This window comes from Anomalospiza imberbis, chromosome Z (assembly GCF_031753505.1).
Source record: "Anomalospiza imberbis isolate Cuckoo-Finch-1a 21T00152 chromosome Z, ASM3175350v1, whole genome shotgun sequence".
NCBI classification, from domain to species: domain Eukaryota; kingdom Metazoa; phylum Chordata; class Aves; order Passeriformes; family Viduidae; genus Anomalospiza; species Anomalospiza imberbis.
In genome coordinates, this window is record NC_089721.1 from 63,701,572 (window position 1) to 63,714,078 (window position 12,507).

At 43.0% G+C, this 12,507-nt stretch overlaps 1 protein-coding gene across 3 annotated transcripts in view; it reads left to right on the forward strand.

Annotated features, from left to right (window-relative positions):
• Positions 1-6,506: 6,506 nt before the first annotated feature.
• Positions 6,507-12,507, forward strand: part of ROR2 (receptor tyrosine kinase like orphan receptor 2) — a 144,549-nt gene continuing 138,548 nt past the window's right edge. Inside the window, exon 1 of one of the 3 annotated variants that reach the window (XM_068177433.1) lies at positions 6,507-6,828. In XM_068177433.1, the coding sequence (XP_068033534.1) occupies positions 6,522-6,828 (307 nt within the window). In that variant the 5' untranslated portion in view covers positions 6,507-6,521. Of the gene's footprint in view, positions 6,829-7,220; positions 7,246-8,074; positions 8,099-12,507 lie in introns of those variants that run through there. The other 2 variants (XM_068177435.1, XM_068177434.1) reach the window with 2 other exon arrangements.

Genomic DNA, 12,507 nt, shown 5'->3' on the forward strand with positions numbered 1-12,507 from the left:
GTGCCACAGAACAGAGCAGCACAGAAGGGATTGTAGCTGTATTCATGTTCCTGTTACTGTTTGTGTGCTGTCTTTAAAGATCTTTCTGTGGCTGCTCTTGCTCCCTTATGTGTGCATGCAATATGTACCCCCAAGTCTGGGGGAGAAGAGGGAAGGTCTTTGTTTTACCACATGGCTGATCCCTACTGCAGACTAGGGATCTCTGCTAGACTGTTGTCTATCTGGGGGCTTTTTGGGACTCCAAAAGCAGAGGAGTTGCAAGCAACTTCATGTCTATAATATAAGAAAAAATAAGTTGTGATGACTACTTCTGGTTTCCTTACAAATTTTACCTCTTTCTCAAGTATATCCATCTGTCTGTGGGCCTGAACCTCCATGTTCCAGCCTTGAAGATTGCCTGTTCCCCAGCTAAGGCTACCTTTAAAAAACAAAACAATTAAAAAAAAAGAAAAAAAAAAAACCTTCCAAAAAGCAAAAAAACAAAATGCCCTCAAACCCAGACCAAACTGAATTAAAAAAATATCCTCATATTTTATTATTTTCTCTCTCCCAACTTCTCCCATAACTGTCTTTTAGAAACTGACAGGCACATCCAGGCTCTCAAAAGACCATTCTCCATAGTCAATACCCCTTGGATGCTGACTTACATGCTTGGTTCAGTTCAAGTTTGTTTGACACCTTCGCATCTAGATGATCTTTCAAAATGAAATAATATATAGCTTTGTAATGATTTGCAAAAATCTGATAAATTTTTAAATTGAACTGTATTTTTATCCTGCAGAGTGTACAAATCTTTGGTGTAGGATCCACTGACATGGTTGTGTCTGTCTCACTGACATAATGATGTATTTTTGCTCTTTCCTTGTAAACTGCAGCACTTAGCATTTTATCCCAGTACTGTGAGCTTGGGTTGTACATTTATAGTTCTTTATGAATTCTGGAAGTAATTTAGGGTGTCAAGGATGAATGGACAGCCTCTTTTTTACTTTGCAGTTAGTCAAATATCTGATGGTTGGTGCTCCAATCTGACAGCCAGAACTTGCCTTGGAGTTTACATAAATTAAACAGCTACATAAGTTAAATTTTAATTATTCACATGCTATTTACAACACTGTAGCATGCTAGTGACATGGGATGGCTGACATAAACAACTGAAATAAATGCACATAAGTAATTCAGTACAGCCAACAAGATGATAATGAAAACTGCATGATAAAAGAACGTCGGTTTTATTTTTTTGAGCATGAGACTAAATGTCAAGATCACCCTTTACTGTAATCATAACAATTTCAAGGAGTATTTGAGTCCTAAATTAAATAAAATCAGACACTCATGTTCTTGTTTAATTTATATAGTGAAAACCTAAGCTCCAGTCCCTATTCAGATTTTTTATCTTCAATAAGTTATTCTGTAACTGTTTCACATGTCAGAATAATGGATACAGAAGACAGATGCAACTTTTTCCCCCTTTCAGTTTTTATGACTAGAGATGTTTGAGGGTGCATCAGTCTGAAGACACTGCAGGATGCTCAAACCACTGGGTAAGTGTGATTTTACAAGTAAGGGCAATTAGCTCTGTTTTTGGGAGTGTTGTCTGCATCCCAACTTATGAATCAAATTAAACACTTTGTTTATTGTTTCCTGTGGTTCTAGGCATGAGAAATATCCTTGGTGATCTTATTTTAGTAAGAGTGTTGATGGTATGAATGTTTGCAGATTTGTTTATTCGGGTGGGTTGGTTCCTGTAGCAGTACTACTTGACATGTTTGTGTATGTTGACCTGGAAACAAAAGCAAGGACACAGCTCCTGAGAAATGGGTGAAATACCTTTCTCCTGGTAGAAATGGGTTTTACCTTCTGGAGGTAAAATAATTACTTCAAAATATTTATTGTCACTATTTTAGTACACACACACACACAAATCTCTTAAAATCATGTATATTTAAAGCATAAGAAACAGTGGTCTAAAAGTGTGGATCAAAACCTGATTTTTTTTTTTTTTTTGTAGGAAAAGATTTTATAATGAGTGTTTTTAAATTGTGTTTTATTTAATATTTACAATAATTGTGTTTTATTTAATATTTACAAGGTTTGGTTCATTAAAAAAAAAACAACAAAACAACAAACCACAGAGATATGCAGGTAGACTGTAAACATGCAGTTCTTTATTTGAATAGCTGCTCCAAACTATTTTCTTTTTGTTTCACTAACTGTAACATTTATCAGGCAACCAAGTCTTATCAAATTCCTACACTATGCTCTGTGTCTGAGCAATCCAGTGGGGCTTTCCCTTGTGCGTTCCCATTTCCATCCCAAACTCTCCAGTTTTTTTGCATGCAATGGCAGAGCTCCAGTAAGTGGAGTAGAATGTGTCCCACTCTTCTGGACAGTGCATTGTGACCAAGTCATTCTCTGAGGACTTAGATGTCGAGAAAGGTTAAGAGCCCAGCTCTCCATGGGTTAGGCTGGTATTTACTGGGCTGATACATAACACTGAGTGCAATCACCTCAGTTTTCTTCCAAAATATGCTCTTCAGAAGACAGTAGCTAAAATTTTATGTGTCGTCAGAATCAGGCAGATTGTCAAGAATCTCAAGTATTGTAGTAGGAAAGTTTCTGGATCTCTGTAGAGGTGAATGTTTGGTTGCTGTGGCTGGGGCAGTTCTAAACATGTGTAATTGATCACACAAGGAATGTTTACACCTAACAGGATTCAGCTAAGAATGAATGTTCAAGACTAAACAGGTGCATTTTTGCATTACAAATTTGGACCATAGCGTCTGAATCCTATGTTTTATGCTCAAATCCTTTTTTCAGTTTTGGCCAATAGTGGGAATCTATTTGATGTATTTTAATACTGGCGAACTAGGCCCAAGAGTTGATCCTGAAAATGTGAAACATGTAGGTAATGTTTTGTGTGTTGCCTTCATCACAAGAATAAAATGATCACGTGAGGAATTAATTTTTTTACTAAAGATAGTGTACCAATTAAAGCTTATCTAAACTTGCAGGATTATTATAGACACACTGAGACCTTCAAATTGGAACTACATTTAATCTTACACTTTCTTTAAAGTCACTTTTGTTATATTTATTATGAAAGCAGACAAAAATGGCAGACGGAATCCACCCAAATTCTGTCAGGGATTCCTAAGGAAGGTCATACTGAATTCCAGCTTTGCCCATTGCTCTTAACTGCTCCTATCAGGCACATACTATATGGTCATGCAAACAAATACGTGCACAGCTTTTTTTTTTCTCAGCTAGTGACAAAACAGTTTGAGGCCATATGCTGCACAACACATGTGAACTCTCTAATGGCTTATGTGAATTGGGGGAACCAGCTCAGAATGTGCAGTTGTTCCATGTGTCTTTGCTGTACATGTTTTTCTATAATACAGAGTGAGAATTTGTGCTGTGGTTTCTTCACTGTAGTGACTTTACTTGCAATGTGAAATATGAATAGCAGTTTTTGTGATTAGTGACAAAATAATTTGTGGGAGTGAGGGTGACTTAAATTCTCAATAGCTAACTTGGCCTAGTAATTTAACCTTCATGAAACAACCAGTTTCCCCTCCCAAGTCAGAAAAATGATTCACAACCAAAGTTTCTATCAAATGCTAATTTATTCCCAAATGCAAATAGTGGATCTATATCCTAGTTATTTTGTGAGATCTTTGACAGCATAAGAGAAAAAACCAAAATATTATATATTAGGATGATTATGCAAAATGTAGACAAATTTATGCAGACCTTTTTATTTCCTATTAAGGCTGGAAGGCAAGTAACACATCTGTACAATCATAAATTTCAGAGGACCATAGACTTTGAACTTGTAAGACTTTAAGCAGGTAATTATTGCAGTTTTTAACCGCCTAAACTTTTTAAGGTGGTAGCACTGTCTCTGTTTTAGTTTCTTGGGGACACTTCTTCACACTTGTTGTATTGTGTTTTTATATCTTTGTAACAGTTCTGTAATGGTTTGCCCCTTCACCCCCCATTTTCCCCCAATGGTTCCACCCTGAGCTCTCCCACCCCTCCTCCAATGCTACCCCTCCCTGGTGCCTTGTCCATCACGCAGCTCCTTATCCCACCCTCCCAAAATATTCCACCTGAGCATCGAGTGAGTGGACAAAGGCCAGGGGTCCCTCCCTTAACCTTCCCCCATTGGTTTGTATGTCTGTCTGTCCTCCTGCCTTCCACTCCCCCGAACTCCCCCATTGGGCGGTGAGCGTCCTTCCCCCTTGTCTCCGCCCAGGTACTTAAGGTGATTACGAAAGCCATGGAACTCCCATTCGGCCGCAGGGACGTGGAACGCAGAGCTCCTCGGAGCTTACAATAAACCTGAGACTTTTCCCCCGGCCGTGAGCCGGCTCCCTCATTACCTCCTCGGACGCCGCCTCTCCTCCGTACAAGGCAGGCAGCGCAGCGCTCTGTCTTGGCCGCTCCCCGAATCTGCCACAAGACACGGGACTGTCCTCGCTGCTGACCGTGCCTCTGCCGGGCAGGCGAAGCCAGGGGGCTTCAGAGAGCACAGCGGCAAGCACTAATTTTATTTATCAATGTGCAGCCAAATATTTTTTTGTTGATGCAGAGCTAAGGGGTGTTCTTAATAAAAGAAGGTGCAGAAGGAACTGATCTTCATTAATTGAGCTACCAAAAAAGGGGAGGTGGGGGTGGATTAGGGAGGTCAGAATTTCGATGCAGGTCTCTGCTGTTATACCCTGGAAATGATAAAGAAAGAAGGAAGTAGATTTTCTAACACATCATAGTATATAACTGGCAAGGTGCTGTAAATCACTGGTATGCATCAGTCTTTTCACCACAGAAAGGAAATTTAAAGTGCTGTAGTAGAGAAAGCATCTCCAGCACTGTGTCGACCTCAAGTCACTCATCATCAGAAAGATAAATCAGACTCCCAAGATTTTAGAGGAATGAGGGGATATTCAGTGTGGCAGGAAAAAGGATTAGGGTGATCAGGGAACACATAACTGATAATTTCAGAGGAAATTAAGATTTAGGTTTTTTTACTGTAACAACATAAAGGTTGAGGCATGAATCTGTCATTTTATGTCACAGAGAGGGGAAGTGGGAAGGGTAGTAATGGCACAAGAGAGAAGGAATATAAACTGATTTGAATATATATGGTCTGGAAGTTAGGAGCATGTTCCTAACTATCAAAGAGGCAAAGGCTGGAGTAGCCTTTAATCCAAGGAATGGAGTTTATAAAAAGGATCATCACTACTTTTCCCTTAGGTTTCATAAGTTTATGAAAGGGATTTTAAAATGTGTTGTTGTGATGGCAAGGGGATGAATCAATCAGTCCTACATGCCTGCCAAAGAGGGATCAGGACCTCCCTTTGTCATTCTTAGGTGCCAGAAAAATTTTCAAGATGGAACTGAAAACTTGAGAGAAAAGAAACAGGGTGCAAAAGGAGGAAGAAAGAATATGTTGTAAAGTTAACCTTTGTTTGCATTATGAAGTAAATTTAATGGAAAATTATTTTTCACTAAAATTATTGTGACTTTAGAGCTTGATTTGGAGAAGAACTTAAAGGCATTTGTATGTATGCAGCATTACTCAGCATCTGATCTTTAGAAATTAAATCTAAAACAACAGAAATATTTGTGGAGAAGACGTCTAATTAAATATGCTGTTAAATGATAACTTTAAAAACACAGCAATTAATTGGCTGAACTGTATCCTTGGAACTTACATGAGGCAGTTTTAAGAAGCCTGCTGACAGTTCTGCATTATCTTGGAATACTGATTTCTTTGAACTCCAAACGCAAATCAGGACAACTCCTTCGTCCCTCCTTCTACCCACCCCCCTCCGCCCCCGACCCCTCGGCCCCGACCCCCCGGCAAAACATTAGCTCGAAAAGCTTATTTAAATTATGCTCGTGATTCTCGTATTTCTGGTAGTAAATAACTTGGAAATATTTTGAAACTTTACTGGCAGCAGAATATTTTCTGCCTGCTGAAGACAGAAAGAAAACTTTACTTTTGACACCCCACCATGAGAAAACCGGTAGAGCACAAAGAAGTTCCCAGCCGCGCTGGTTCTCGCCTCTCGGAGTACGTGCGGCGGGGCTGGCGCTCCTGGCCGCTTTGGGGGCAGCAGAAAATGTTCAATCTGCTGTTTTTAACGCTGTAGGGGTGCAAAAAACTCTTCAGTTGTGCAGCGAGAAGGAAGAAGGCAACGGAGAAAAGCCGTAGCGGTTTTGGCCGACGTGCCCTTCGCCCGCTCCTTTTTGTTTCACTTGGGGTTTTTGTGAGGAAGGTTGCAGGCTCCTGAGGCTTCTGGGAGCAGGACTCGCCTTTCAGAGGGGGCCCAACTCTTGCTGGCTCCGGGTGATGGTCGAGTGCGGAGGGAAAAGTATGCGCGGACTGGCCTGGGGCCAGGGCTGGGGCCGGAGGCTGCCCCCGGCAGAGGGTGCCGGAGCGAAGGGACCGTCCTCGTCCCGTCCACCCCCGGCGCCGCTCCCCTCCCTTGTGTCGAGCCTCGGGTGACGTTCGGATGCTGGGCAAGGAGGAGGCGGAGGAGGAGGAGGGGAAAGGAGCGCAGCTTCCTCCGCCCCCAGTCGGGGACGGTCCGTTAGCGGGAGCTCAGGGCTGGGGCGGCGGAGCCCGGGACGCGCTTGCGGCAGCGCCACTGAGCCCCTCTCCGTCTGCAGGCACTGCTCCCTGCGGCTTCCTGCGGGATCTGTGCCGCGGCGGCCGGGCGGGCAGCATGGACCCCGCGGCGGCAGCAGGACGACGGGGGCCGGCGGGCCGCCTCTTGCTCCTGCTGGCGGCCGCCTCGCTCCTTCGCCTCCGCGCCGCAGGTAAGGAGCGGGACTCCTGGCTGGAGGGGAGGATGCTTCTGCTCTTCGAGTAGGGGTGTATGGAGAGAGGGGAGGCAGGGAAAGTTGCTCCTCTTCCTAGGAGAATTGCGCGTATCCATTTGGGGACCGGCGGACCCGCCAGCATCTATAGGTGGTGGTTCATATTAGGTACTTTTCCTTCCTTTCCTACCTTATTTTATTTTATTTTTCCCCTTTATTTATTTATTTATTTATTTATTCCCTCGGTTCTTCTTGGCACAATGGAAAACTGATGTTATGTTCTTTACGAGGGGGCCGGGGTTGGCAGGAGGCGAGGGCAGCTATAATTTTTACCCCGAGCGCATCCCCGCGCCCCTGCCCCACTCGGGCAGGAGGCGCTTCGTGTCTCTTTTCGGCCGGATCAGCGCTCCGAGGCTGGTTGGTAGCCACTGAGGGGGGGCGGGGGGGCAGGGTGGAGGGAGAAAGAAGGAGAAAACAAAGGAAAAGTTCGAGGTTTTGTTATTGCCGTGGGTGGATAGCAATGAGCGGAGCTTCCTCCTTCACTCTGCCCGACCCCCAGCCCTCTCCTCGGAATGGTTATAATAATGCGTTATTATTTGGGACGTTGAGTGTTGCCAGAATCTCAGCGGGAACCAGGAGGGGATTAAAGTTGAGTGGGCGAGGGGGCAGCCGCCGTGCTTGCAGCTCTTGGAGGCTCGGCGGGGTTTCTTTCCGTGTGTTTTTTGCGCTTTAGAGTGTCCCATTTTCTCTGTGTACCTGGCCGACCCTCAGGGGCTGAGGAGTTCAGACTGTGGGCTCAGGAAACACTAGGACGCGCGGTTCAGTGAGCTCCGCGATTGTTTTTAGGGCTGAATAAACTGTCCCTATTAACATCTGACCTTGCGCCGTGGCAGCAGCGGGGCGGCTGCTGAATCGATGGCAGCTTGTGCGGCATCTCCGAGGGTAGCGCCGTGATTTAGAGGCCTTAATGGAACGTGTGGAGTTGGAGAGGCACGGTGGTGTAAGACAGCTCCTGTAAAAGAAGAAGTTGTGTGGTGCTTTCAGAGCAGGAAGGGGGAGGCTTAACGTTTTCGCTTTCTCTGGGATGTGAAATGCACCGTTGAGGTAGGAGCTGCCGGATCCAGCTCTTTGATCTTTCATGAAGCCATTCTCTGGAAAATTGCCCTCTCCCCCTCTGCAGCAGATAAACTTTACTCTCAAAGTCCTTCCCGGGAGTCTTTGCCCAGGGACTGAGGAAGCAGATGACAAGGCTGCACCATTTCCATGCCAGGTTTGTAACCCTTCCCGTTCTGTCCTCACCGGGCAGCGCGGGAGCTCGGCGGGTTAGCAGTGCCTTCCTCTCCCGCCTTTCCTGGCTTTAACATAATTGCACCAACGTGCTGGAGGAGACCGATGCTGTCTTTAAGGAAAAACAGCGATGCTGTAGATTAGAGGAGACTTGTTAATCAATTGCACGTTTGAAAGAGCTTTTCTTCCCTTTGTTGCTTTCGCTAATCCATTTAGCTCTCCCCGGGAGGTGACAGATGCCTATATTTCCTGTTATTCAGCTCCGGGGACCGAGGTCTTGCCATTTGTTGCTTTGCCATCAAGGGAGAGGGTCAGCAGAAAGATAGGTCTGGGAGCTTTCCGGGGCGAGAGCAGGAGGCGGGCATGTTACAGCTCGCGGATTTGGGGTCAGTTCCCGTCGCCTTTATTTTTCTTAGAGCCTTTATTGCTCCCTTTGAAGAAGCTGCCCCGCTGCTCTGCCCCTCCTGCGGGGTCCCGGACTCCGGGGATCCCCCGGGGCCGCAGGGAGGATGGCGGTTGTCCTCCGAAGGTTGCGAGAGGAGATGCCGGATTGTCCCCGTCCCCGCTTTATCCCCTTTCCCCCGAGCAGCTCGCTCTGTTTCACAAATGCAGCAGCAGGGAGGTGTGCACAAGTGTCCCGTGAACTTCTTTCCTTTCTTCCTGCCTTCGTTCTCTTGACCCCCGCTGCTGCTCGAGAGTACCGTCGCTGGTGCATCTGCCACGGCCGGACTGTCTCTGCCTTCCCAGAGTCTCCCCACGGCTGCACGGACGGTGGAGGGGTGCGGGCTCCCGGGAACCTCTGGCCGGGCGCGGAGCTGCCCACGGGTGGAGCGCCTGGCGCTGGGAAAACGGGCCGGAAAGGCGCTGGGAGTGTGGCAGAGTTCCTCCGTCTTCTGTTGTGGCTAATGTACTACCCCGTCCGCTTGTAGATGCTCTCAGGAGACATGCCAGGTTTCAACCTTCTCGGAGGCAGCATAAAATCATAAATTACCATTAAAAGTGTATTTATCTTTTTTTTAGCACTACCTCATAAGCAGGCTTGTGATAATCGTCTCAACCACCTGTAGAAAGTGTGGATTCACTCTACTCGATAGGCATGTAGTTTGAGACTCCATTTTCTTCTCTGAATAAGCAGCACAGTGGTTGAGTGCCCATAATCACAGCAATAAATTCTTCTGTACTTCTATTGTTGAGGGGCATTCTTCTGTTTAATTAGATTTGCTTAATGGTAAACAGTATTTGTTAATCTACATTTCATTTAAAGGTTTATTTTTGAAAATGTTATTTCAGCCTTTTCAGTGTTCACTTTTAGAATATGGCCAGGTGAGAGGCAACGTTTAAAATGGTGATGCACAATGGACCTGGCTTACAGACTTTTGCCCCCTTGCCGTTAAATAGGAAAAGACGTTTAATCCACTGGAAGTTAAGGCTTATGGGAACTTGAGAAATATGCAGAATGCAGCGTTAAAAAAAACCAAAAAAACAAATAAAAAACAAACACCAAAACATCAACAGAATGTCAAGCAATGAAAACATAATGGTAACTCATGCCTATGATTTTGAAAGCCCTGATGTTTGTAAACCTCTACCTAACTTCATAAAGGAAAAAAACCCTCAAATTTCAAACATTTTTACAATGTTTATGGAGAAATCAATACAAGTATGGATTACTTCTGAATGCCTTTAAATGCTGAACTACAAAAAGTTGTAAAATACTTAAATCTTGAAAGTTATACAAGATTGAGCTATAGCTCCATCCTGACTTTAATACAAGAGATTCAGCTCTGGAAACTGTACCCAAATCATCTGAAAAAAGTCAGTACATCTTTGAGTACAAGGAGTTTGCAGATAGCTTTTAAAAATTATATTGACCACATTGACTATTTTTAGGACAAATCTTAAACCTTTCTAGCATTAATTAAGTTGTTTGTTTAGGGATGAAGTTTATCTTTGGGTCAAGAGTTGGCACGATATATTTTTTTTCTTCTTGAGTGTCTCGATTAAATTAAGCTTTTGTAGTGGAATTGCACTTTTCCCCTTAATCTCTTTGTTGCTGTAAACAGCACATAAATGCAAGATGCTGGAAGAAAAGGATGAGATGAGAGACAAGGCAAATGAATCCTATTTACTGAGTTTTCAGTTGTTTGCAGAAAAGTTGATCTTTTTTCTAAACTCACTGCAATTTTCTAAGGTGTGAATAGCTTTCAGGCATTGGCATGGAAATATGTTTGACCACTAATTAGGAAACTGACAGTCCACCAACCAGTGAGAAGCAAGAGTAAAAGGAAATAATGGTAAAAAATACTGGGTTTTGTTTGATAGCTGAAAGAATCTTCTGTATAGAAGACTTGTGGAGTTCTTTTCATAGCTTATTCTCAGAGTCTTAAATTCACATTTTAGATTCAATAAAAATATCTTTTAGAAGCAGCATCTCAAGCTTTTAATCATACTTCTGATTGAGAGAATTTATTTTAAAGGTCTCTTCGTATGTATTTTTTTAACATTGCAGATGAAAAAATATTAAGCAAACTTTTTTTCATTTTTTCAAAAATAATAGTTCTTTCTACAGATGTTCACTGTTGCCTTGTGTGGTTGCTCAGAAGGAAGAAATGCTACTTACAGTATTCCATCTAATTTATAGCATCTGTCACTGTGTTCTCCGTGCAAAGAATGGTTTGCTATTTAAGTTTGTTTATTCATTGTGAGGCTGTTGCTTTATAAAGGAAGTTGTCATTAGGCTCAGCATGTCTGGAAAGCATGCAAGCACTCAAGTCTTCTAATCCAGTGACTACAAAGTAGTTAACGCTTCAAAGAAAAGGAAGATTTTGTTGCACTGAAAGAAGATGCATTGTTTGTTAATCCTACTTTTAGTTGTTATTCTACTAAAGACTGCTACAGCCTTGCTAGTAATCATTTGAGACAAACATGGATTTTACTTGAATTACTGTCTTTCCTCTTGGTTTTGTCGAAAAGTTCGTAGTAGTTACCAGCTTTTTGCTTTTACTTTTTCTGGGCCTTTGCCGTACACCAATATTCACTTGCAGAATCCTGCTAGATAGTTTTGCTGATGCTTTCTACAGACCTTACTCACAAACAAGCTTTTTCTATTGACATCTGTTTGTCCTCCTTGGCCAGCTTGGGAAAGGACTTTCTCTTCCAAGTGATGCCAGCTGGTGATCTTTTTTTAAAACTAAAAAGGTCTCTACATCACTTTCCAGGCCATAAAGTATACTTTTCAGAAAGTCAAAAGGTGAACACTTAGCTAAAAAATTGTGACTTTGTCTTTTAGATGGCAATGGGCAAAAGCTTTAATTGAAAAAATTTTTTTGAAAATTTGAAAAAATTTAATTGTTTGTTAGAACACTAACAAATCTGCATTGTAGTATCACTGAGAACAAGAAATCACAATAGAAATACATTTCACTAAGTAGTGCACTGTTATTGTGACAGGCATAAGTAAATGAATTCCACCAATGCTGAAGACCTTTTGTGAGTATCCCACAGACAGTTCCATCCTTCTGAGCTGGTGTTAAATGAGTCTGTGTGTATCTCCTTGACCCATTGGGCACATGCATCAGTAGTAGTGTGTGCTGCTTCATGAAGCACAGGGAACATACTCCTCTGTGCTGATTGAATTAGCTCTCATTTATATTAGTGCCTTGCGGTTTTGCTGTAATGTATGCCTGTCTTTGATGATGAAGAAGAGTGATACAGTAGCCGAGGGAGAGGAAGGGTATCACAGTAGTACTGGTTCTGCAGAAAGTATTTAAAGAATGAGTGCCTGTCCCTCTGAGTCTAGAGCAGAGTTCACTGATGTCTCCTAAAGAGAAGGCTGTATGGTTGGTGAGGGCATAGTTTTACAGACACCTGAAGCTCTTGGTTTATTTAGTTATATCAGCAAGCTGGCTCCACTGGAAAGTAGCCATAGAGAAGTAGAAGAATACATGGACAGGGAATTAGCACAAGAGATAAGGCATTTTTTTCTTCCACTGTAATGATTTTTGTTGAAGCAGCAGAAAGGAGTGTTGTCTGGGTACAGCTTGCAGAAACATAAAAGTAAAATTACTGGGGAACTGTTAGGCACAAACACAGTTTGGTGTTTGTGCCTAACAGAGCACAAACCAGAGTTTGGTTTTAAAGTGTGAGTAGCTGAAGCGGGAAATTAGATTGGATCCCCAGTTAGCCATTTTTTACCTGAGCAATCCATCAATATCTCATGGGAGACACATCTAATGTACCTTTTGGATTTGAAATTTCTATTCAGGTGTGATTTTAAGACAACAACAACAAATAGAATCAGTATTCTTTCTTGACCAAAAAGCACCATGTGTATATTGTCATACCTGTGAAACCTCTACTGAACTTAGATTTCTGTCTTGTACTTCCTTTATT